General features: G+C 39.4%; 1 protein-coding gene across 1 annotated transcript in view; it reads left to right on the top strand.

Moving 5' to 3' along the window:
- EFNB1 (ephrin B1) overlaps positions 1–26,700 on the top strand; it is a 61,982-nt gene that overhangs the window by 17,343 nt on the left and 17,939 nt on the right. The window contains exon 2 of the mRNA XM_063432175.1: positions 25,650–25,927. Coding sequence (XP_063288245.1) covers positions 25,650–25,927 — 278 coding nt within the window. The remainder of the gene's footprint in view (positions 1–25,649; positions 25,928–26,700) is intronic.

The following is a 26,700-nucleotide window of genomic DNA, read 5'->3' as shown; positions in this document are numbered from 1 at the left end:
TGTGTGTGTATAGTACATGAACATGTATTTATACATGGATTTTATCCTTCAGGAAATTGAATTTATTTTTGCTTTATTTTCTAAACTGTTTGGTGAAAGCTCTATATATCTGCTTGTGGAAAGGGGGACTATCACTTTGTATGAAAGCCCATTGTCCAGGTTCCCTTAACCCATACAATCGTGCATCTGTTGACCGAGTATAATAGAATTTGCTTGCCTATAGCTGATAAACACACTAGATTAAAGCGCTACTATTGAAAACGCATGGTCACTGAACATGAAATCTGTTGTACACAACATTTTACCGTTCTTTTTAAAAGAATAAAATAAATATCTTCAGCCTCTGAAGTCTGAAACAGCTGGTATAGTTTACTCTCCTGGAGTTGAGCACTTCAAAGTACAGGCTATTAGTCCAGTCCTAATCATAAATGCCAGAGACTAGATTTATTTTGTCCTTAACGAGGAGTTTCCAAGTCTTAAAACCAAACCCAACACAAGACAGGAAAAGTGACTTGAAGCCACCTTTTGTGTTTAAGTAGCAACACAGGATGGGAGGATTCTGACAGGGAAAATACTTGCTCTTTGAGGAACAATAGGACCAGAGCTTTCTTCCTTCGGTCTAACCCATTGAATGCTGAAAGGGAAAACAGCGCATCAATGATGCTCTCTCTATAGGAAAATGGGGGAGGGGGAAATATTCCTCTTTATTGTTTGATTGAAATATGTCATTATATGAAACCTCCTGCTGCACTTTAATCTAATATTTATTCTCTGCACCTCCTGCCTAGTCTATGCTCATTCTTTTGAAATTGCTACATTTTTTAAATAGTATTATTTATATAGCACCAACAAATTCCACAGCGCTGTACAATGGGTATGAGTTCTGATCTGAGAGAATCTGTTATTTAAAAAAAAAAAAAAATTCTTGCTATGTCGCTTCAGCCTGGCACTAAAAAGACTCTAGTGTTACGTTGTATTTCTGCCATTCTATATAAAGCCTGGCATGTTTTGAAATGGTCCGGTAATCAATCTTTTCCTAATTTCTGTTGTGTGCAAATAGTAGTAGATGTAAGTTTGGACACATGTTTCAGACCATATGCTTTATGTTCCTAACATCCGTAATGTGATCTTAGCTTTGCAGCCACTAAATGCAGTTAATTTGAAGAAAAGGACATGTGTCACCGAAGCTCAACATGAGACTTACAAACTGGTGAAGTTTTGAGACAGCCCAACCAAATCCAAGCTCTTGAATGATGGTACACAATACTGTGACACATTTTATGTCATAACAAACTCGCCTCGGCTCAGTCACAGGTGTCTGATGTCAGTGTTTCTTCTCTGCTGTTTTCTGCAGGAAGCAACATGGGCAACTTGTCTGGGCAGTTGCACTGTAAGCTACATGGAATATTTCTGTGGTTTTTTTTTGTTTTGTTTTTTCTGTAAAACACATTTTTTGACATTTTATGTAGTACATTGAATACTATAGACACTTAAAGGAATGCTCCCGGACACACAACTGTTTTGCTCTGCTGCCTCCTCCTTCTAAAAATCTTCAAAACGGCTCAAGGAAAAATGCATAAGTTTAGTTATTTTATGATTTGGGAGCAGCTGACCACTGCAAGTCAATTAGCAGCAGTCCGCTGCTTCCGTTTTGAAAATTATCAGAAAGTGGATGATGAAGGGGGGCGGTGATGGAAGGTAGACTTTAGGGTTTAGTCATTTGTGAGCGATTTAAGCCCCAAAGCTAAATTGGCGCCTGGAACATACTGGCACCAGAAAAAATAAAATTCTAATAAAGTTGTTGTGGTGCCCGGAGCGTTACTTTAAGGGTTTGTTGTCTATGTACAGAGACAATTTGCCCTACTCCACATCATACTTTACATTGATGTGTGAGCTAATCATACATGCTTTTTTTTTTTTTTATATTAACTTCACTGCATTGCACAAAACTTTTTTACATGCTGAGGCTTTTTATTATAAATTATCGGCTTTGCATTTTTCTTTTATGGATAGACCCTAAAATGCATTACCGAAATAATACCGTGGCTAAACCAGGGATGGCCAAGGGGTAGATCTGAAACCTCAATGATTTGCTGGACTTGCTGCAGATCTACATGTCAACTTCTAGATTAGATCCCAATCCTAATTGTCCATCATGTTGTGTGTTGTAGCCATGGAGGTGAAGCGCTTAATTTTACTCCATCTCCTATGCCAATTAGGGACCAAAAGAGGCCACATAAACAGTTTATCATGATATGTAATAATCGTTTCTTTGACATATTTTTTTTTTTTTCGTCCACGCAAAAAAAAAAACCAAAACCTTTCTGTACTAAAGATTGGTTGGTATACTACTGCTGTGATATAGTTTTGTATGCACCCTCATTCTTTTGTCATTTTATTATTTTGTTTCATCTGTAGATAATGTCAATAAAATGTTAAATTTAAAAAAAAAAAATAGGGTTTTGCGGAGCAAGGATAGTTTTAAAATACTATCTGAATAACGTAGCCATTCTGGATATCCTTTTATAAATCCAGAGCGTAACTTCCTGATTGACGTGTTCTTGGGAATTATCTCCTGCCCTGAGTTTTTGGAGGTACAGACACTGCAGACCTCTAGTGCAAATCGCCTATTAAAATGCATTCTCTCAAGATATTCTCTGGTTTTAAGATCTCATTGTGCGTTCTCCTAAAAGATTGAGAGGTTCTATACATTTCCCTTATGTGAAAAGGTTAAGTGTATTCAGAGCTGAAGAAAGAAATGCATTCTAGCCCTCCGTTCTCAAGTCTGAGCATTGAATTAATCTGTTCAATTAGGTTTAATACAGTTTTTTTGCTTTTGTTGCCAGTATTGTATTTGTCCACTAGGGGGAGCAGTGTTATGCCCATGTTTGCTTTAGTCGGAAAGGACAAATCTTTTGTTTTCTTTTTTTTTTCTCCTCTGTTGCTCTCGATTTATACTGTCTTGTGCACTTGTAACTATATAAGCACCTCCCATTATTGGCCCATTTTGTCTTATTTGAAAGCAATATCAGTGCTGGGAGAGAATCCAGGGTAATGACAGCATGTTATGATGTCGTTACAGTTGAAGTCCTTTCATGTTGCCTAATGGGGTCTGGTGTACTCATTACCAGCCCCCACTACGAATGTGTCTCCCTGTCCACTCATTATGTTTTTTGAAATAGCTGAAGCTTACATTTTTCTCCTTTTTAATATGAATTTATTTTTATTTTTACCCCCTTTTTTTTCTGCAACAATTGTTCTCCGTTAGTTGGAACCATGGATATTTTGCACAGTTAACTGATGCCAGGATTGCCTTGTTTTACTTCCAATATGCTTGGCCTGTTAAAGGAAGTTCTGGGTCTTTTGGGAAATTTCTGGCGTAGTCCTAGACTGCAAATCCCAGAATGCTTTGCTTTGTTCTTATTTGGCTTGATCTTAATGCAGAAATTTTAAAAAAAAATAAAAATAAATAAAAATTGAAAATAATTTTTTTTTTTTTCCTTCAGTCTGGTAGATATTCATGAGAATAAAAATAAAATATACATGACACTGTTGTAATTAAACACGTTTACAAGAATGCAAGTAATGATTTACAAAGTTAAGATTTCTTTATTTGAGGCATAACACATGGAATTATTGCAGTTTTTTACTTTTTCAACCCCCGTATAGTCAACAAAATCTTTTTGTATGTATACAATGTATGTCCCGGTCTGCCTGAGATTGGTGAGCGTTACTAAGCAAAATAGTTTCCTGCTGCATCTTTAATGCAGTCTCTCTCCTTTTATTGATATGCGGAGAGACTGGGTAGATGGACAGTGAAATTCTGTCTCCCCATCTTCTCTCATAGGATATTATTAAAGGGAGAGGGACTGAATTAATGGTGGCTGCAGCAAGTAGCACATATTCCCTGGCCAACAACTACCTCCCTCAGGCAGATACCTGAAGCATGTATTATGAGAAAATGCAATCTTGAGATTCTGGAAACATCCATAAACCACTTGACCATTGATCTCATGGGTAATTATTTCTCCAGATCTGGCAATTGATATTTATTCTCTTGTAGTACTTTGATCACTGTTACAAATTGTGTATGAATAACCTTCATATAATTTTGCATTTAAAGGCAAAAATACAAATATTCACTTCAGGTTTTTGACTATTGTAATGTTGTACAGCTATATTGTACACAGATGGTTGTATTTTTCTTCGTTTTTTTTTTTTTTTTTTTTTTCCCCTTAAGGCGCCACTATAGGCACCCAGACCACTTCAGCTCATTAAAGTGGTCTGGGTGCAGTGTCCCTGTCCTCCTTAGTCCTGCAATGTAAAACACTGTAGTGCTAAGGCTGCCACAAAAGGTGGTCTACCAGACGGCCACCAAAGGTGCTTCCTGTTTAAGATTTTGATCCTCTATAGACCTCAATGCCATACCCTTGTGCATGTGAGGAAGATGGCCTCTCCTGCAAGGTGCAGGTTCCGGTATGTAAAACGCGTCTTTACCGGCCACCGGACCCACAGCAGCAATGTCACTATCTCGGGTCTTTGATAATTCTACAAAGTCTCCAGACAGTGACCGTTCAGCTTTAAGCATAGTTATTAGATGTATATGCACAGGCGTATGATGGTGTCAGATTAGCGTTCTGGTTTAAAAACCAAGCCAATTCATGTAGCCGCATTCAGTCGCTAGGTTTCAAATCAATATATATGGTATTTTATCCAGTGTTTTTAGATGTTCTCTAACTACTCTCCTGCTTTCCTCCCCAGTGTAGCTTCGGCCTTGTTGCTGGCCAGTTATGAAGGAAGTCCCCCTCTGAGTATGGGAGTGTTTGGTCTTCCCAGGACTCTTTCTTGGCCTTCTTTTATGTGTCTTGTAATCTATCCCAGCTGGGCTGCTGTGTGGAATCTGGCTCGCCTGGCCTCCTGTCCTTTCTCACTTCTCCCTTCTAGTCTTTTGTTCCTCTGCTTGCTGTTGCTTGACTATTAACAGCTGAGGGATTTTTCCAGTTGGGAGCAGTTTACCAACATTCCAAAAAGAATGACTTTCAAATTTGTGTCTCTCGATTTTAATATTGCTGTATAAGCTTAACAAATGATTTAAATATTTTATGGCTACAGGTTTACAATTTATTTAATATTATGAAACCTATTTTAATATTGTCATTTTGAGATACTTATGATTTTTTTTTCTTCATATTTTAATATGTTGAAAGTGTTTATTTTAAAAGTTCATCCAAAAATATAAAATCATTTGGAATTGTTGTCCAAAACTATTAAATTGTGGCCTTTATTTGAATATGTAGAGAACCATTACAACATTCTGTTACTGCTGTTTGTATCACATGAATGAGTTAGTAACTTTGTTCTGATTAGTTAAACCTTTTTGATCATTTAAACCATTTTAGATCAGATTGCGTAATGTTTACGAAGGCTTATGGATAAGTATTTATATCATGGGTGTAATTCATTATATTGGTTTCAAAGGGAAAAAATTGGAGCGTGTGTTGTCAAACTCTTAAAGGAAAGCTCCAGGCACCATAACAACTTTATTAAAATGAAGTGGTCCGTGTGCCAGTAGATCCTTGGCATTTCCTTACCCATAGGGGTTAAACACTATTCCCAATTTAGAACAGTAAATATCTGACCTGGAAGTGTCTAGATTTAGTGTCTAGCATGTTCCTTAATAATGCATAATGGTTCGCAACGCCAGACATGCATTTTAGTTTGTCTCAGACTTTGTAAAGTACAGTCTGGATCACCATTTACTTGTAGGGAGGACTCTCTATGTATATGGGAAAACTCCAAAGACTACTTGATATCTTAATGTAAATACATTTAAGAAAAAAAACCTTTTGGGCATAGATCTACTATATGGCCTGGAATTGAGTGCATTTTGAGTTGGTTTGTTTTTGTGTGTTTAATATTAAATATTGTATTGCCTTTTAAGGGCACTTTACATTTATCACCAGTCTTGTCTCCAAATCCCCCTATGGACATAGAAAGAACAGTGTGATAAACTGTGATCAACTCTTTTATGTAATCTCCAGAATTGAGTGATTTATGCTTCACTTGAGATGCACGTGGTTTGCCAAACCGCACATTAAATCCCAGTAACTGCTTGCTTTAATATTTTCCTTTTGTTACTATATAACAAAATTCCATTGGCATAGTGAGCGTTTGTGTATATACAAATTTGTGTACATGCGCCACATTCTTATTGTTCTTTTTAAGGGGAGCCTTTGATCAGTCTTCTGGACTAGGAATACTAAAGAGAAACGCTATGAGTCCAATGGCTGCGCGGTGCAGGGAAAGTGAGTTTCAGGATGTCCCTTGCGGCAGCTGTCTTGACGCTGCTGTCTTCTTTGGCTCCTAGCAATTCATTTGTCAGTAGCCTCTTCAGTCTATAGAGAATCCCTCAAGACCACTTGTTCCTCCATAGGAAGCCTGAATCCACAGCAGTCATTTGTGACGGCTGCTGGGATGGGCTCAAAGTTGATGACGGAGCTCTGCCTTTTAACTTTAGGCAACCTCATGGTTTGCCATAAGACACAGTAAGCCTTCCTTTGACAGACTACCACTAGAGGCAGTCTTAGCACAGCAATGTAAAAACTAGGTTTTGTAAAACTGCAGTGTTTTTACATTGCAGGGTTAATGGGACATGGACAATGCACCCAGATCACCTAAATGAAATGAAGAGCCACTTTATCTAATTTAATCACTTTAATAATTCAAAGTTTTGGAAGCACAGCTCTAACCCACCCCTCCGCGCCGTCTGGATAGGAGAGCCTAGACTGGTAATTACGGTCTCCTGATGCTGTAGCATTAGGAATACAGATTCTGTATTCCTAACAATATAGTGTCCCTTTTAAAACCTCATTTTTAGATTTCGATATCTTGTTCAGCCATGACTTTTTTTTTTTTTTTTTTTTTTTTTTATAAATAAAATGTAACAAACCTTTTACATTACAAAATTAACATAGTTGGGAAAGCCTTTATATAACTACTAGTTACAGAACTTCACAAATCTGTTTTCTTGAATTGTAGAGCCTACCAAACTATGCGATTTATCAAACTCTAACCATTTGCCATTTCGGGTTGTGGTTAAAGCTGATTGGCAACTGAAACAGGGCCTTGCTTAAACTCCACCCATTGTCAGGTTTTATCTTTACTGCTATAAATAAGTAGAACTCACTAGAGTGCTGATCAGAGAAATAAAAAATAGACGCAGGGAGCTATATAGAAGCATATTGGATAACGTTTATTTTTGTTGTTGACAGAGCCTCTTTAAGTGCATTGAAATTGCAATTATTCTCTGTTATTACTGTTTTTAATTTTTAAAAAAATTTATATATACAAATAGCTCTATGGAGTCTCAAAGCTTTTCTATTAGAATATATGTTTTCATATGTAACTTGACTAGGCAAGTAAAATGTGGCCCTTGTGCATATTTATGCAATTAGACTTTGTAATTGGGTAAGCATAAAAGATAATGTATGGAAACCGGAGCAAACTAAAATGAAGCATTGTAATTCTCTGGTTTCCCCACCTACCTGTGCGTGCTGCAGGCCCAACTGGTGACTCTAGTTTCTTCCTCCCGGCAGGTTGTGTTTTTACTGATTGTTGAATAATTGGGATCACTGCGACCTGTCAAAGGTCACAGTATGTTTCTGGTGGGGTAAATATAGTTGTTTTTCAATATATCATTCCAACATAATTCTTTTTGCGTGGTATAATGAAACACATTATGTAGTTTCAGACACTTAAACTCCTAAATCCCAGTACTTTTCCTTTTGCCACTGCCTTGTGATGCCTGGACAAGATCTCCAAAATACACAGATTTATTAACGATATTTGAAACTCGAGAAGATTCATCAATTCACTAGATAATAAGCTTGTTTGAACGTTGTGCTTAACCTACTTTTTCTTATCAACTTCGCTATTTTATCTTTTTTTTTTTTTTTTGTATTTTTTATTCCGCACAGTAAAATTGTAAAGCACTACAGAATATGTTGGTGCTACGTAAATGTCCATAATGACCGAGACCATTCAATCGTGTTGTAATCCCTACCAATTGCTCTTTTTCGAGGAACATTAAAAAAGGTAAATTAAAGTCTCCACCCCCTATGTTTATTTTCATTTGTGCTCTGAACTTGTCTTGTTCGTGCTACGTTGTTAGATAGCAAGCCTATTATTTTCTATAGGAAATACAGCTAGCTTCTCTTCTAAATATTGGAATTTGAGCATTACAAAGCGCTAGTCCTAAACAAAAGTAATAACTGCTGTAAAGACTGAAAATAATTGGCAAACAAAGAGCAGGGATGTTTTGTTTTTTGGGGGGGGGGGGTTTAAGTGCAAATTTTATCAAATCTGTAGGACAGGGGTAACATGTTCTCTTGTCATTAAGACTAGGAACATGTTTGAAACTGAATCGTCTTGTATTTTGTCCTCATGAGATCTTTTTAAAATCAACCTTTACTCTCTGACCTTGGTGCTGGCCTCTTTGTTGAGGAGTCACAGGTGGGGGGTGCTGAGTGAAGAAGTGTCCCCAGGACCCCTCGCTACCCACAACCATATCAGGGATCAAAGAGCTGGAATGTGTTTGTTGGGGTAGAATGCGGAATGTTGACCCTGATGGCTACTCCCTGATGGCTAATGAGCCAGAGGGGCTTGAATGTAGGATCTATAGTTTTCTTACATGCAAGTGATACGTGGAGCTGCTGGACCTTGCGACCTTAGAATGCTTTGGGTAACTTCTATTCTTAAGGTTAGATCTGCTAAGAGTTGACGTGTTGGCATTAAAGCCCAGAGGTTATTCTGTATAGCCTGTAAACTAGACTGACTGTGCAGTTTTTTTCATTCCAACTTTTATTTTTTTTTACTTTTTTTTTTCCCTCCCTTAAATTTGATGGTCTATACTTATAGACCAAGGAAAATTTGAGAGAGATTTTTTTTCTCTTCTTCTTAGTTTCTTGGTTTTGCTATCTAATAGAGCATAGGCTTGAAAATTGACTTGAGGATTAGATCAAAGGAGTTCTTTAAGTACCAAACATGTGTAAGAGCTATTGAAGACCACATTCTGGCACACGTGTTACTGAGGGCTTTTGTTTATTCACCTGCAGAATGTATTTTGGGTGCACACTAGGCATGCATGGTAGTCACTGGTCAAATTGAGTGCAATGACTGTTTGAGCTATTCTGGATGCTTTTAGTCTCTGAGGCCACATTCCCTAAAATATCCTGAAATGTTTTAAAGGAACACTACAAGCACCAGCCTGCAGGGAGTAAAACCCCACAGTGCTGGTCTCTGTTGGAAATCTCCACCTCCTTGGATGTTCTCAGCAAATCCAAAACTAACCCATAGGGCAACATTGGGAGGCACAGCGCGGTGCTGCAGCATGTGATAGAAATAGCAGAGTTTTACTCTATTACTTGGGAAATGCCACTAGTGGCTGTCTGAGTGACAGCCCCTAGAGGCATTTAGACCATGCAAAGAAAACATTGCCGTCTTTTGAAAAATGTGTATCCAATTGCATGGTTAAAATCTGGAGAAGACATGGTACCCAGACCACCATTAAAATTAAATGGTTTTGTTGTCGATATGGGTCCCCTTAAGAAAATTCACTCTCAATGAATGAGAAGAAAATGTTCATAAAGGGAAACATTGATCCTCCGTACACTGTAGACCAAAAGCTAGACACCCAGCCACTCCCAACTGTTGGATTACAACTCCCATGACTCTCTAGATTGAAAGGGACTCAAAAGTCATCCAGACAACTTCCACTCAAAGTGGTCTGAGTGCAGTGACCCTGTCTTTTTGACCAGCCAATGTACAAAATTGCAGCTTTTTTTGACCGCCACTAGAGGTGCTTCCGCTCAAATAAGCTTTGAATACAAGGTGGGAGCCTCCGCTCTGGAACAAATTAACAAAAATTTGAATTGTATTCATTATTATTGCACATGGGCAGAGGGGGACTTGTATAAGACTAGGGACAGGTTTGTATTTTTAATGCTATAATATTCCTGGCATGTACTAGCACCATAAACCCTACAACCCCACTCCGTGACAGGTAGTCAAACAGGGCTTAGCGAGCCAAAAGCCCTGTCTGAGCTATCTGCTGTAGTGGAAGCCAGGAGTGGTGCACGGTGGACCCCAGGTAAGTTCAAGCATTCTAAAACTGTTTGACTACTTACATTGGGCTCACCAGGGCACTCTTGGCACAACAACCACTACATGACACTAAAAGTGGCTCTCATTCAGTTTTTATGTTTCATTTTCTTGAACTAGTACGCATGACTATTGACTTTGATTTCTTCTTAAAATACATGCCTACCTTAGCATGTGATTGTTCTATACCATAATCCTTGGCTTTTGGTGTTGTATGCTGTGTGTGGCAGATATTTTTTTTCTTCTTCCAAGTTTCAGTCAGTCAGAGGCAGGCACCCAGCTTTGCCTTTCAGCACAGCTTGCTTCATGTTTAGCTTCCTCGTCTGCATACCTTGGGCTGGGGGAGATGAAAGAACCTTGAAGTATGAAAGGGAAGGTTAACAATTCACATTGTCTTGATTGGCTTTGTGATGCAAATTGCTATAGCGCTGTGCCTTGGAAAGGTGGCAGTAAATTAATTTTTTTTTTTTTAATTTTGCTTTTGTTTTGGTTTTTTTCTTGGCTGGTTTTCACCTATAGAGCATTCATATTTCCCCCTCCTCTAGCAGAACGATCAGCCGCTTGTGTTTTGAATTCTCTGCTTTAGAAAGCTGCATAAGGTTGGCAGAAATATGCCTACTCAGTGCATGCCTACGAGATCGCATGAGCTTATGTCATTTTTGTTCCTTTTCTTTTTCCCTTTTTCCCTGTTGTCCCGTTTGGGGGAGCACTTCCAGTGCACAATAGACAGAACCTAATTGGATTGGAGATGCTTGCTTTCGTCTCACAATGGCACAAGATCTGTTGGCGAAAAATGTTTTTCTTAAAACCTGCGGCAACCCCCATGTGGCTTTTAACCCCTCTATTGCCAGATGGTATCTACTACATATGCTTTTTGTGCCTGATGGCAATCCTATAATATTGGCTAGAAGGTAGGTAATCAATGTCTAAAATGAACCTGATGCAGTTGCTATAAATCTGCTTTTAAGATTTTGACTAATTGCTGTAAGGAGCTACCTTAAAGAGACATTGCAGGCTGTAGTTGACCTCCTTTGTTTTTAAGTCAATATGGAGATAATGCATATAAACCTCTACCTCCTGTATCTTCAATAGCTACAGTCTGCAACTTCTTCAGGCACCAGTAATGCATTTTTCTATTCTTCTTATTGCAAATTCAGAGTGTATTTTATAAATCCTGCCAAGCAGATGTTGATGGAATATTTAATGGAGCACTTGGCAGTTGTTTCCTTCATGAAAATATATAAATGGGGAAAAAGGAACCACTGGGCAAGCTTAACTGTATGAGTTAAAAGGTCAACTATGGATGCTTTTATATATTTTTTTTTATAAAGGCAAGAGTTTAGGATTCCTGCACTCTCTGAAGGCTAGTATGATTGATGGCAAGGTAGTTTTACACAACCAAAACATTGAATTTGTCCCTTCAGAAACTGCGATCACCAGGCATTTAGATTATCCATAAGCACTTAGTTGGTTAAAACAAAACTGCTAGAAGTTTTCTAAAGATTCTCCCAGGATCCCTTAGTTTTCCATGTAGACTGTTATTAAGAAACAACTCAAGAAATGACAGGGCCTCTTTAAGTAAATGTCTTGCAATTCTAAAATAGAGCTCACACAATGAGAAACCGTTCTCGTGTGCAACCTGTCCTAGTGATGAAGTTGATGTCGATGCCTCCATTTCTATGCACTCGCTATTTTAAAACCAAGACACGAATGAATCTCCTTTCTCACATTAATAATGTTTGTGTCTTTGTGAGTGAGTGACAGCGTAGGCTTGCCATTTTGGAGTACAGTGAGTAAGGGGCTCCCCTTTCTCAGGACTGCCGTGTTGGAGAGTTTTCAGACCTCTGTTTTATCACAGGGGAGGTGGTCCTGAGGGTCTCTTTCTCTATTCTGCCATGCAAAAGGTTTATTTCCAAAAGCTGTGCTGCTGACCCCATGCTCTGCTCTTGTCACACCCATTAACCCCATCAGCTGTCGTCCTTTCTTAATCACATGCCAAAGCAGATGAAAGCACAGTGTGCGCAAACTCCTTGCCAGACAGACCTTTCTATAACCGGTACTGATGATCTCATCTGGTCGTCTGATGTCATGTGCTATGGGTGTTGTAGGCATGTGAATCTATCTGCTTTACAGGCTCATGCAAAGAGATTGTCACGCGGGCCACAATATAATTTGCTTTATTCAGTATCTGCATTTGAAAATCCATTGCTGCCATAAAACAAATACATATTTTCAACCAAGCATTTTATATACAGCTTCCAAAATCACTTTTCTGGTTTAATAAATTGTAGGAGCGGTTTAGCCAGGCAGACACAAAGTCCATTATCTTCAGTTACTTAGTTATGCTTGTAACCTGCATGGCTGTCTTAAGGGGCCGCACCTCCCTTCCGAAGTCCTTTTAGAAAACCCCGTCTTGTATTTTTTTTTTTATTTTTTTTTAGGCTCTCAAGAGAAGGTAGGGGGCTTTGTGAAATTTGTCATGGTCCCTGCACTTTATCCATCTTCTTAAAATAAAGAAAATTGGAAGGGTACTTGGGGGGTGGATAATGCCCTGCTCCCTCCTCCTGTCAGTCTTGTTCAGAGCCCTCTCACTCTCAATGAGTTTGTGAATAGAAAGCTGCAGTAATTGGATGCAAATTATACAGAAGAAGCCTGAGGCTGCATGGAATTCCTATGGGGGGGGCAAGGGTATAATTAAGACGGCAGGAATTAGGAAGGAAAGCTTGAAGAAAGGGGTGGGAAGAGCATTCTCTTGCTTTTTAATCCTTTTATTGTTTGCGAGGAGGTGTGCAAGTGTAGCCTGCATGGGCACCACACATACCCATCTGTGTAGAAGGGGTTAAACACCTGGCACTGTGTGTAATATGATGTACAGTGGTATAAGACTCTAGGTATAGCTGCTTCTTGAACCCAGTATTGCTACGAAGGGCATAGAAAGGTAATGTAACTATTGAACGGTTTGCTGTGCCCTCTGCACCTGCCTCATATTATACATACACAACAGCTCTTTGTGTTACAGGCTATGCTAAATTGACCTCTCACCTTAAGGAGCATTACATTAATCAGTGGTGTACAAACGGCCTATGTTAAACAGCTGAACCCCTTTAAGTTAAGACTTTTTTAAAATATATTTTTGCACGCCTATTGATCTCCTGTGTTTGCAACACTATGCGCAAGGTTCCACTCTTTCTCATTTGACTTCTTTTTATGTTTGTTAATGGTGTAGGAGTCAGTAAAGCATGATTTGTGATTTAAAGGAAAAAAGTTAACCTATAAATCTTACATTAGAGGAACACTTATAGGGTCAGAAATATAATTTTTTTTTTTTTTTTTTAGCACAACAGTGCTGCCGCGCTGACCCTGCCCCAATCTGCCTCCTTGGATGAAATGATCAGAATTGGGGAAAGAAATGCTGTGCTGCGCAAATCTGCATCTCCTCATAGAGATGTACTGAATCACTGCATCTCTATTGGGAAAGTTCAGGGCCTCCATGCAGAACGTGGAGACGCTGAACGTCAGTGCTGAAGGTTGTGCAGCACTGACCCAGGAAACGCCTCTAATGGCCATCTCCGTGACTGCCACTGGAGGTGTCACTAAGGAGCAATGTAAACACTGCTTTATCTCTGAAAAGACAGTGTTTACATTAAACTGCCTTCAGAGACTGCCTATACACCCCAGAACCACTACATTAAACTGTATTTGTTCAGATGACTATAGTGTCTCTTTAAGGCAAGTCCTACGTGAACTATGTATCATGTGTTTATCTGATATGCAAGAACCTTGTTTATGTGCTAACGATTTCTGGACTACAATAAAGTTTTGGTGTTTGAATAGTGTTGGTAATTACAGCTTAATTCTATGTAACATTTAACTAAAATGGTCCAATGTGTACAGATTTAAGCATTCTCAGGGTTTGTCACGAAAGTTAGAATTGTAGATAATTTTCATATTTAAAGCCAGAATAGCCAAACTAAAAAGATTCTCAAAGCTATGCTTTCAGTTCAGCTAATTTGGACTTACTTTTTCAATTAATCTTGAATCCTTGACAATTCTCACTTTTTTTTTTTTTTTTTTTGTGTGAGTCCTATGTTCTATGGGGTGGAGACTACCTATTGATATTGGTATCTCCACCTGAATTACCTTCATATGAGTCAGTGCTGGCACACAGACAGTGTAAACAAATAAGTGCTGTATAACAGCTGCTAAATGTGTTCCAAAAGACTAAACTGCTTCTGTGCAGTACTGTCTGTTAAAGGGTTACCCTGCTTGGGAGAGCATACCCCCATGTGTTTGTTTTACAAGTTGCAGAGGAACTTCCCATTCTGCAAACCACCTGGGTACGGCTTCTGTCTGATTTTTGGCCAATAGTCAACATGTTCATTAGAAAGTGCAATTACTAAATCTTGCCATTTTTATAGTGCCTTGGGTCTGTTGCAGGTCTGAGGGAAAGAACACAAGTAAAATACAGCCTTTTAAATTTCTCATCAAATCTGGATTCTCTTAAACTTCCTGATGTCATGGTCTACTTTACATTTTATTTTTTTTAATACATCTCACTTGCTTGTGTGGGACATTGCAGATTCAGTGTTTTTATTAAAAGAGGGATTACAATGTCGAAACAGTAACTTCATTTTAACATTGTATATGACCGGAACGTAGATGTTTAATACGTGTATTGTATGTCGTCCTCTAAAGGAAACATTGGACATTTAGACAGATAAACTTTCCATAATTAATGCAACACATAGTCACAATTTTACATAGTTCTAAATCGCCTGTCTATAAATCATACTGAAGGAAAAAACAAATGTTTCCCCTTTGTAAGAGTTTATTATTTTTTTTTTTTTCCAGTAAGGTACTGTAAAGTTTCTACATATCATTACCCAGATAGGGCACTTACTGGTTAACAAGGTGTAATTTGAATATGGTGTTTACACCCTGCTTCTGACAAGAGCTGGTGTGTGCTATACTGTAGCGTTCACACAAGGAACCAAAGCAGAGAGGTGGGGTGACAGGGTGGGTCTGCACACCTGGTTTACATGCTTTGGTGTGAGAAAGGCATGCACAAACAGTACAGATTCATTGTGTGCAATACACACACTTGTTGTGAAATGTTTTACACGGTAGTCCTATCGGCCCAACTCATAACAGAGAAACCGTGGTGGGAAGTATCCATTTCCTCTGGTTTGACCTGCTCTGCTTGGATAGAGGCTACCAGACCAGAGATGGAAGCCTTTTTGTCTCAGTTACACCACAGCACTAGTCAGCAAAGAGTTGGTTGATTTTTGTGATTTCGGGAACAGCTTTGCAGGGACAGTCTGTTCCATTTGATTAGGAAATATTAATCAAAAATTCAAAAAAAAAGTTGAACTTTCTGTTTAAATTATCATTTTAGTGGGTAACCCTGACAATCTAAAGTAAATTTTGAAATCAAGGTAAAAATAAGCGAACTGGAAAATCCTCTAAGTTCGTTATGCTTCCAGTTTCACTACTTTGGCCTCAATTTAAATTCAAGTCAGGTTCACTTTGATTTGTCACGTAATCAATAGCCCTGTGTGTACTAAAATACAACACTGTCACTTTTTGTAATGTGTACAATCTCATATGTACATGGTTCTTGCTAAATTAATAGAATATTTTATAGATTTAGTCTATTTTATTATCAAATATTTAGCTTCTCCCTGAGCACTTGTCCTAGAGGTAAACACTGCATTCACTGCCCTTCACAAAATCCCAAATGCTGCGTCCCGCATGGCCAGCAGCTGGTTTACCTACTTTCCTCTGATATTAGTGTGCACCAACTGAAAAGTTTCATAAAATCGGAGCTCCCACATGCAAAGCACTCAAAGAGGAAAGGGATAGGCTGTGCCAACTTTAATATTTTCCGCACCCATGGCTCCCAGGTTTGTCAAACCCTAAGCAAATCTATAGGCCGTTTGAGTTTTTTTTTTTTTTAATTTATAAAACCTAATGCAGTCACACAACATTGGGCAGACTATATCTGCTCTAAACAGATGTTTGTCAATTTAAATTATAGGATTTTTTTTACTTAATACATTCACACGCTCTCACAGAATCACGCATTCCTAGCCTCTGCGGGAATTCGTCTCCCATACAGGGAATGAGGTAAGACCAACGATTGCAAAGTTCTTTTTCTTTTCAGATGCTGTTAGAGGAGGTGGATAAAGGGAGGGGGTTAGAGGCTGTGTGTGTGGAGGGCTGGGGCAGAAAGAAGGTTCTTGACAGGAAATGACAGTAAGGGAACAAAAACCTTGGAACACAGTGACTGACAGCCTGGAGTTTTAATTGAAGCAGAAGAGGAGACAATGAGACCAGAATCTGTTGTCTGAAGCTCACAGGAGTTCCTGATGGAAATCCACTCCGTGGACCCTTTATACGCTTTACTTTATCAGACCACAGTGCACTGCTTACCAATACACAATGGCGTTCATTTGTAGATTTAATAGCAAAACATTCCCCCTTAATTATAAATGATTTTGTTGCAGTTTCTTAATTTCGTCTAGTTGCATGTGTGCGGTGTTGCTGCAAAATCATGGACATACGGGTACAAACACATTCCCAGTTTGTTATATTTATCTTCGCTACCCATACACAAGCTTGCTTATTTGTTCCCAATTCTCAAAATTGCAATAACTACAGTTCTGGAAATTGTAAATCTCAACTACAAAAAAACTTTTTGAAGAATACACATATGTACTTACCTGTGGCTATTTAAATGGAACACTCCAGTAGATCAATTTGATAAAGTGTCAATGTATTTTGCGTTGTTTGTTTTCTTGTCGAGACCAAATTGCTGTCAATGCAGACTGTTTGCGGATCTCATTTTAAAAAAAACAAAACGTATTTTCTTTTTGTATTTTTCTTTAAAAAAACAAATACATACAATCTAACTCTCCCTTTTGAGAAGGGAATGGCCATGTAAGAAAACATGGAAAGATGATAGGAAGTAGTGGGGGGCTTGGGGTGTTAGAAAAGGGTGAAAAGGAGCAAAGGTTACTATGGAAACCACTTTCTGCCTCACTGGTGCATCTTGTAAATCTATTTGGAAACCAGAAAGTGGGTGTGTAGGGAGCACATCAATAGAGGCCGGTGTGTGTGTGTGAAAGAAGAGAGCTTAAGTGTGTCTGTGAAGGGGAGCCCCGTGAATAAGCACAGAGAGCAGAAGCACAAAGAGAGCTCTGCCTGTCCCTTGTCTTGGACAGTCCATTAAGAGTCGCCCTTTAACCCCGGACAATAGAGCTATACTTGTCTCAAGTATATAGGCTCGTTCGATCTCCTAGTCTTGGCCTCTGGGTGGGGTTATTTTTAATTAGCAGGGATGGAGTTTGGTTCTCACAGTAAAGATGCTCTCCGCCCCAGTTTTGTACCTCTCTGCATAAAAGATCTTGTAACTCTGAGCAGCCGCTCTAGAATTGGAGAGTAAGTAAAGACTGTGGCTGACTGTTCTGTTTCTATAGGGAAGTCTTGTATCATAGCAGCGTGCCCCTTGACAATGATCAGTGTTATTCAGTGATACACAGGATCTCTATAGCTTTCAGGAGTCTGTTTAGTAGGTTATTGTGTGGAAGGGTTCTTGTCAGCGCTGTGCTCAGTAGTACTTTATTTTAAAATGCAGCATTGGGTGATGTAATTATGGGTTCATATCAGTTATTTATATAGCGTCATCAGATTGTTCTATGCAACAGTGGGAAAAAAAATGCTATAGATTTGTTTGTGGAGGCCTTAAAGTAGGATTGTTTTTAATAGTTATCTATTCATTATAGATTAAAAAGAAACAAACAAAACCCTTGCATGCAGCAAGATCCTGCTGCCGTACAATCCATCTCCCACGATGTTACACTGACTGCTCAAATTCTGCTCATAGAGAAGCGTTGTGAACGAGAAGCACATGCATAACAAGTGTCTTACCTCTCCAAGCAAATGCTCTTTATGAGAAGCACTGATTGAACAGTCTGATTTTGTATTGTACCAGTGGACGCACCCTCTAGTGGCTGTCAAGAATACTTCTCTAGAGGTGTGTTTAGCTCTGCAATGAAAATATTGCCATCCCTACAAAACATGTTTTTTTTACATTGCTTGGCCAAGATGACCATAACACTGCACCCAGACCACTTGAGTTATATGAAATGGTTTGGGTGCCTATAGAGTCTCATTTTAGCGTACCATTAGAGAACGTTTGATTAGGCAAGAATTGGCATTATTAGAAAAGATAATGCTTGCAAGGTAATGCTAAATAAATCCATAATGGCAGGGGTTGCAGAGAGAAAAAAAAAAGTAAAACCTTAAACCTGATGACACATTATGATTGGTTTTAAATGTAAGCCATCTTTTGCTTCCTGTGACTCAACACTTCACTTAGTTTACTTGTGTGGTGCACTTTAAGCAAAGTTTTATATCAGAATACATATTGAGCGCAGGCAGGGTCGGCCTTTAGCAGTGTGCTAAGCAGGGGGCGCCCTACGGCCGCACAGCTCACATATGGCTGGCCGGGCTAAAAAAAAGAATTTGCGGCAGGGCGGAGCTTACCGTGCGGCGGGGGCGGAGCTAAAATGCAGTCTAACTGCTGTAAGGGAAGCAGGAAGGAGTCCCTGCTTCCCCCAACAACCAGAATCCAGGAGCTGAACTGCCTGTCTGCCTCCACAAGGAACAGAGGTAACTATGTGATTGTGTGTGTGACTGTCTGTCTGCCTGCCTCTGTGTGTGTGCGTGACTGTATGGGCCGAATGGTTCTTATCTGCCGTCACATTCTATGTTTGTGTGTGTGTGTGTGTGTGTGACAGGGTGTGTGGGAAGGGGGAAGGAGGAGTGGGGAATGGGGGGGACGGGAACGGGGGGCGCTGTGAAGATTTTTCACACAGGGCGCACAAAGGCCTAAGGCCGGCCCTGAGCGCAGGTGATCGATTTTAGAGCTCAATGTAGGTAAACTCTTCTTATGGCCTAGAATGATGCAATCGTTCCAGGTAGCTGGATTGAGGAGATCCCTGCTTGGCTAGCTGCCTTGGAATGTGTTCACACACACACTAGTAACTAGGTTGTTAAAACACTTGGCAGAAATGCCTGCTTTTATCCTTTCTCCATGTATGATTAGAAAGCACTTTTTATAGTGGTGTATTTTTTTAATTTTTTTTTTTTTTTTAAGCTTTACCTGAGGTGGGGAATTAACCAAATTTTATACAATTGTCAGGTTTTTTTTTTTTTTGGCGGGGGGTTTAAAGGGCGCTTACTACTTTCCCATGGCTCTTGGGGATTAGACATATACAGTGTTTGCATTCAAGTGTTCCCCTCCACAAAGTGTGTTTAGGACCCTCTAGATGTGTTTAGAAAAGCAACCACTGCTTTAGAAGAAGGCCTCTAAGTTTTTGAGTTCATGGGAACTTAATATATATATGTATATGTATATGTATATTTAAAAAAAAAAAAAAAATTCCAATCACTCTAATTTCTCTGATGTTCTTAATCCATTCAATTTATCTGTAGCCGCAGAACATTATTTTGCTTCTACGAACTGTTGGATTAGGTCATGTCGGACATTCTGACATTATGCAATTACTATGAGCATTAAAGGGCTTTTACTTTTCATGGGTGATGGAAGCATCAAATTGCTTGGCGCACCTTTTACGGGCCAGTATAACATTTGCAGGCTGGGTCCTGTCTTTGTAAAGCCCATTAAACTGTTTAAGAGTAATGATTCTCTGTTAAATCCTTGATGGTTGTTGTGCTTTGGGTGCAGAGCTTTTTCATGAAGGCGTAAGAAGCCTAAACAGAGCCTCATCAGACATGTCATACCGCGCCTGTAATGGCGCACCAGTAATCAGCCTCTTTCATTGGAGCCGACCGTACGTTTGTGTTTTTTTTTTTTTTTGTTTTTTTTGTTTTATGTTTTAAATGTATAACTTAAGCTTTTCAGTGGAAAGGAAAACTGAGGCTCAATTTTACCTGATAAACTCACTGTTTAGAGACTTGATCAGAATAGTTTGTCGACATTCTTCTTGATTTTACCAGCGGTTGATTTAAAAAAAGTGTTTTATTTTATATTTTTTTGCTTCTACCAAGATTTAATGTTATGTTGAACATATGCTTTGCGCCTACTTTCTGAAGAGGATCATGGTTGTATCTGTTTTTATTAAATCCGCTACCTGCTGATGTTCTAGCTGGGTTTATAAAGTACAATTGATAATGGTGTTAAAATCTTTGACTGCCTTATAACTTAATTCTGCAGTTAGACATCCACAGTTGAATAAATTAGGATAGTGATGGCTAATCATTGTCCCCCCCCCCCCCCCCCCCCCCCATGAAGTGTACTATATTGCCCCTTGGTGTGCTATAGGATGTCCAGTTTGAAGAAAAAACTATTTTAAGATTTGATATGTAGTCTGTCACAAAATAGTAAAAATATTTTACTATCAGACTCCCTCTTGTGAAATCTCTAGTCCATGATTTGCTTGTTTTACCAGATAAAGTTTGCCACTACAACAAAAATATTGCAGAGTGATTTTATTTATCAAAAAAAATTGTTTAACGCCCCTTTGTGCTTTCCCAATAATTGCTGTTATGATGATTTGTGGCTGCTTATACTTGTTATATGTTGGCGCTTAATTTGTCTGTCTTCGGTTTTAGTTGTGAAATCAGTCCTTGCCTTGAAGACTGTTCCATGAGCCAGCTGCCGAGTACAGTCCAAGGGCAAGTTTTACCTATGAGTGCAGCCTGTAAGTTCCTGCCTGGTTGAATGGGAGCTTTCTTTTCATAGCAAATATAAAATAGCAGCAAATAAACAGTCTTATCTGCTGGTTTACCACTAAGCCCTACATTTAATAAAAAAAATAAAAAAAATAAAAAATGTTATATAATAAATATATCAAACTAGACCCTAATTTGAGTGCATTCTCATCTTGTCTCAGATCACCTTTTTCTTTTCTTTCAACAAATCTTTTACCTCCTAAAGACTTTAGCATCTGTTATCTATCTGCGCCCTCCTTCCCGAAACCTGTTTGGCTTCAGGTGAGGCATCGTAGGGGTGCTGATGGATCCCTTGCTAGCAATTCTCTTGGTTCTGAGTTTTTGTTCATCTTTCTGTGCCCTGTTGCCAACTGGCTAAGCTGTCCCACCCCCTCTGTGCCAGTCTTTATGCGGCTGAATGGGCTAGGAATGTAAGCTGCATTACATAGCTTTGATCGTTAACTTCCCCACTTCATAAGGATAAGGGGAGTTGTGAGCAGTTGAGAGGGGGGCTTGTTTAGACTCTCTCGTATGCAAATGGGAGGCATTGAGAGCTGTGGAACGTAATGAGATAACACGGCTTTAGAGACCCCAGCACAATCGTTGAAATCCTAAAACAAAAGCCAGGCCGGGACGTGAAAGGGATTTGTCAGGCGGAGGCTGGGGGGAAACCTTGTTCTCTCTCTCCCGACACACACACAACAGATTTCTTTCCCACCCCCAATGGAGCCAAAGACCCTAAGGATATGCTAATTTGGTGCTTTAATATTCATGAACTTGTTAGGCAGAGGTTCCTCCTGCCTGGCAAATCTTACCCATTCTCACAATGTAATATATATATATTTATATTTAACTCATTCTAGGAATGTCAGCAGATAAAGCCGTAACACTTGTTTGACTTTACCATATTGGTGTTGTGTGATTCGGACCACTTGTTTTAATGTAAAGGAACTACAAGCATTGCTTCTGCTAAATTTGGTCTGAGTTCATCAGCCCATCTTCCTATAGGATGCTGCTAGTGTGTAAGAATTAGTCCACAAAAATATACGAACACACGCACCCAGGTTCATGCCTGTCAACACACACATTAAAACACACACATTTATCACACAGCTTGTGAATCCGGACCAGCAACAAAGCGTTTCTTGTTTACCCAACTCCAAGGGATCATTTTTCAGACCTCACAAATCCCCTCTTCACCTTTCCCATCAGAAAACACCTCCCTGAACAATAAGAAAATTGGGGCCTGCCACCTGATAGCTCTCCCAAGGAACTAGTGAGAGAGGAATGTGGCTCTCTAACTGGCTCCTGTGAGACAGCCTTTGTGCTCAGTGTCTGAATCTGCTGGGGGACGCCCTGCCGAGGCTTTATTCCTTCCCCCCGGAGACTGCAATATATATGTTTTGTGTGTAGAAATATATCTTTTCTATAAAGCTGACTGCCAAACAAGTCAGATATTTAACTGCTTCAAACCCTTCTAGACACAATCATTTTACTGTAACTTCGGACCATGCACTTGTCTCTGCGTTTTCCGCCAACCCTGATTTATGATCTGTGAATGGGGGGGGGGGGGGACTTGCTTTTTCTGTGTGAGATGCTGTACACTTCAATCTGTATGGGAAAGCCATTCATATTTTGGAGGAATATAAAATGTATTTCTTTCTAATTTTTTTTAATTTTTTTTTATTCTCCAGTTGATTTTTATTTGTAGTCATTAAATAAAATGCCATTTTTATTTTTAGCTCTATATAATTTTTTTTGTTACGTTAGTAGGCAGTATGTGATTTATTGCCTTTATTTTAATTCGGTTCTGGAGTAGCTTTATGTCACCTACTAGCATACAGTATACGTGTTTCACCTCTCCAGGGAATTTACCCAGTTTAAACGTGAATACACTTTTTTACATTAATTTATCCCTGTGTGGCTGTCGGCAATGCCTGATGGGATTCTATACTTTGGGTACTGCTCATTTACTACGTCATATAGAACAGGCTGCTGCTTATGAACGTCTTTCATGGATATAGCTCTGCATATGATTTCCCCATGTTTCTATTTGAGTACAGCAACCATGTCAGCCTTCAGACACTTGAGACCTCAGCTACCATCAGCCTCAGTCAGCCTCTTAATTTTTGAAGGTCATTAAGTAAAAGGTTGATAGGCTTATATCCTTGACTTTTCACAACTTGGTTGTTTTTTTGGTTTTTTTTTTTTTTTTCCTTGTTAAAGAATATCCATACTCCCAGCTCAGGTAATGACCTTGAGATTTAATATAGCCATTATACCGCATAAGGACCGTTCCTTCGATGAATGTGTCGTCAGGTAAATAACTTAAATAAAGCCAGTAAGGCTTTAATCAATAAAATCCATCTACCAATTGCTTATTGCATTTTATCTGTCTGCAGAGTTCAGGAAAGTGGATAGATCACTTCTGGCCTGTGGCTCCTGAGTCTGCCTTGTTCCAGTAACAAAGCTACATTTTAAGTGTCTCGGCGCTTTGTCCATTAATGTTCCTTACTGGAGAGCCCCATCTTTTCTGTTATGTCTTTTATTAGATGTCAACACTTTCTACAGCGCTGCGCTAAGAGTCTGAAATATTTAACAAATCAAATATTACATTTATAGATACAATTACATACAGAGAAAAGAAAATGTTACCTGCGCTTTCTCCTTAATCCCTATGTATATTTTGACAAATGGAGGTCATTTAGTTGCTCCAATGGCCATTGGAGGGAATGCCCGCCTGCCAACGTCAAGGCATACCCCCCTAAGCGGGTCCTAACACTGACCCTTCAGCCTGCTTCCTTGCGCTTCTGGCAAAGATATCTCTAATGAGACAGAAAGGGGTATTTTTTATATACACCCCTATACTTATTAACCCTTAATAGGGAACACATGGGATGGGCAGCAGCAACATACAGAGTTAAGTCTAGCACAATAGCATTTACATAGAAAACAGGGGGCAGGGGGGGGTTTATTACATAAAGTTCTCCTGTAGTGTATGGGTTTAATATTGCAAATATCTGCTGTTTGGAGGATAGATTTGATTTTTTTTGTTCCATAAATTTTATCCCTTCAGGACTTGCCAGCATCAGAAGGGGTTAAAGTCCTCTAACAAAGCAGTTGAATTTTCATGTTGTGAGTAGAGGGACAGTTACAATCACAATACTGTATTTGGTTTCAAACCAGACTTTCGAGATACCACCATCACAAAAATGCATAAACTTTTTAGTCTTTGTAATGTGCGTTGGGGGTGGGTCTGCTCCTTGGAATGTGGCGTAACTGGCAAGGGTTTTGGATTTGTTCACATTGTTCCCGCAAATAACATCTGTGTAGGGACAAGCAGCGTGTGTACGGAAAGCTGCAGAGCCTTTGAGAAACCCGCTGTTTATGCATTGGTGGATTGGGCTGCTACCTTTTTGCCTGAGCAAAGCCTGAAGGGTTCAGACAAGCACAGTGAGTCACATCAGCTACCTGTCTGCACTCACTGAACTGGCTGTCTGAGCAAAACAAAATACATCCTCCATTATACCATTACCCCACCCCTACCTCCACCTCTCATTCATATCGAAGAAATTGATGATACTCTTACCAGTTTGCTTCCGTTTTTAACTCTTCACTTCCCAGTTGTCAACTCTCACACGGTGTAGGAGCCAACCTTTATTGTACACAAGGCAAGGAAAGACTGTCTAGAGCTCCCCCCTCCCTCCCCAGTGTGTGCATTGGTTATACATGTATTGCATTCACGGATGGATGTTTTAGGGGTTCTTCCAGTTTAATGCTGTTGCAGGCTGGTGTTCTGAGCATCTGCTGAGTTCACTGTAAAACCATGGAGTGCCTTGCTTTCTTTTTTTTCTTCATTCATTTGTGCCTTGCATTGACTGACATCCTGAGGGGAGCTACTTATAAAATGTAATTCTGGAGCAATCCCTGTGGAAAACGATGTGGTCCTGCTGATTTCTCCTTAAAAAAAAAAAAAAAAAAAAAAAAAAAAAAGAACTGTTCCCCAGCTTTACGCTTTAGAAACACCAATTTCGCCCTCCCCTTTTAAAAAGTATGTATGTATGTATGTTTTAAGTTCCTAATTTAATCTGTTTAGGGGCTGTTTGTCCTAGCTCCAGATTAACTTTTTTAAAGTGCAGTACATCATATCTGGCTTTTTAAAACAAGACACAAACTCTCTCTCATGCTGTTGTCAAAGGCTTGTTCATGGTGACAGTGTTCCAGCCCCCTACCTGTATGAGGAAGGATAGGGTGTGTATGCTGACACTTTCTGGGAAGATCTAGGTTGCCCCGGCCTGCGGTATGCCAACGCCCCAGTCTCCGTACAGCTTTTGTTAATATTGGGTACTGTCCAAATGCCAAACCCCGTTACTCCTTGAGTTGTTTGTTTCTGGGTTCGGTATTTCCCATTGCTGCAGGCATCTGATGTTCTCATTCTCAGACTTTGCATTCACACATCCATTTTCCTTTTCTCAACCTGTTCTGCTATATGTATTTACTTTTCATGTACCAAGCAACACAGACTGCGCTGATTTTGGGCAAAAATTAAAGGATTAACAACAAGGCCTAAGATAGGTAGTTTTATGTATTTGGTGCAATAGTAAAGGAAAAGGTGCTGCTACTTGGTATTCTTTTTGTCTGATGGCCACAAGTTGAGTTTGCCATCTTTGATAAGGGGGCAGGAGCATTATATTGAAATGGTTAATTTGTCAGTAATATGGAAAATAAAGTCTTAATGTTCTTTTCTGTTGCAGGTTTTTATCTGGAAAAGGCCTGGTTATTTATCCACAGATTGGCGACCGTCTGGACATAATCTGCCCCAAGGGGGAGCAATCACGGCCCTACGAATACTACAAGCTGTACATGGTCCGCAAAGATCAGGCAGAATCCTGCAGCACAGTTATGGACCCTAATGTGTTAGTAACCTGTAACCAGCCAGAAAAGGAGTTCCGGTTTACCATAAAGTTTCAGGAATTCAGCCCCAACTACATGGGCCTGGAGTTCAAGAAACACCACGATTACTACATTACATGTAAGTGTGGGTATGTGGGCAACTAATGTACAGTGATGTGAATGAGACTACATTCCTATGCTTTGTCCAGTTTGCAAACTTTAAATGTCGTTTGCCTTATTACTCCGTTATCAGTTGCAGTTTAACTGTTCACTGCTTGGCAGCCGATACAATATTTTTTTTTTTTTGTTGTTACATTATCTGTATAAAACACTAAACATGCATACATGTAAAGTCATCTAAAGCACTATTTCCCCCTTTTAAGTGTTGTGATGAGACCGCATTATGTACGGTTTGAAAAACAAAGTCGACTTTTCTTTTTTAATATATATTGTAACACAGTTTAAAAAGAATAAAGACACAGGGACACTTTGTTAGCTCTGTACACGTGGAAGACAACGCTTGATAGGAGCTGTATGTTGGTGCCATTCTCGAAGATAATATTTTTTGTTGTGCACCAAACATGACCTTAGGCTCTCCAGGTGCTTCCCTCATTGCATGTCATGGGCAATACCGATAGTACCAAAGACAATAGACCTGCAGGAGCAAATCTGAGGTCATTTCAGGACTTTGTGTACATTGAGGGCAGTATGGCATTTTGGAACCCTTAGGTGTGGTTTTGAGGAATTGGTCACATTTTATAGAGTAATTCTGGTGTTCCTGACCAGTATCTCTGCAAATTCTTTATCCTCTGTATAATCTACATTTATTAAAGTCATTTTGTGCACAGAAAGACCTATTTCTTACAGACCTCTATGTGAAACAGACTCCCTACTGTAAGCATATTTCTTACA

Source organism: Pelobates fuscus, chromosome 9 (assembly GCF_036172605.1).
Source record: "Pelobates fuscus isolate aPelFus1 chromosome 9, aPelFus1.pri, whole genome shotgun sequence".
NCBI classification, from domain to species: domain Eukaryota; kingdom Metazoa; phylum Chordata; class Amphibia; order Anura; family Pelobatidae; genus Pelobates; species Pelobates fuscus.
Note: the sequence above shows the minus strand (reverse complement) of the source record. Positions and strands in the feature narration are given on the sequence as shown.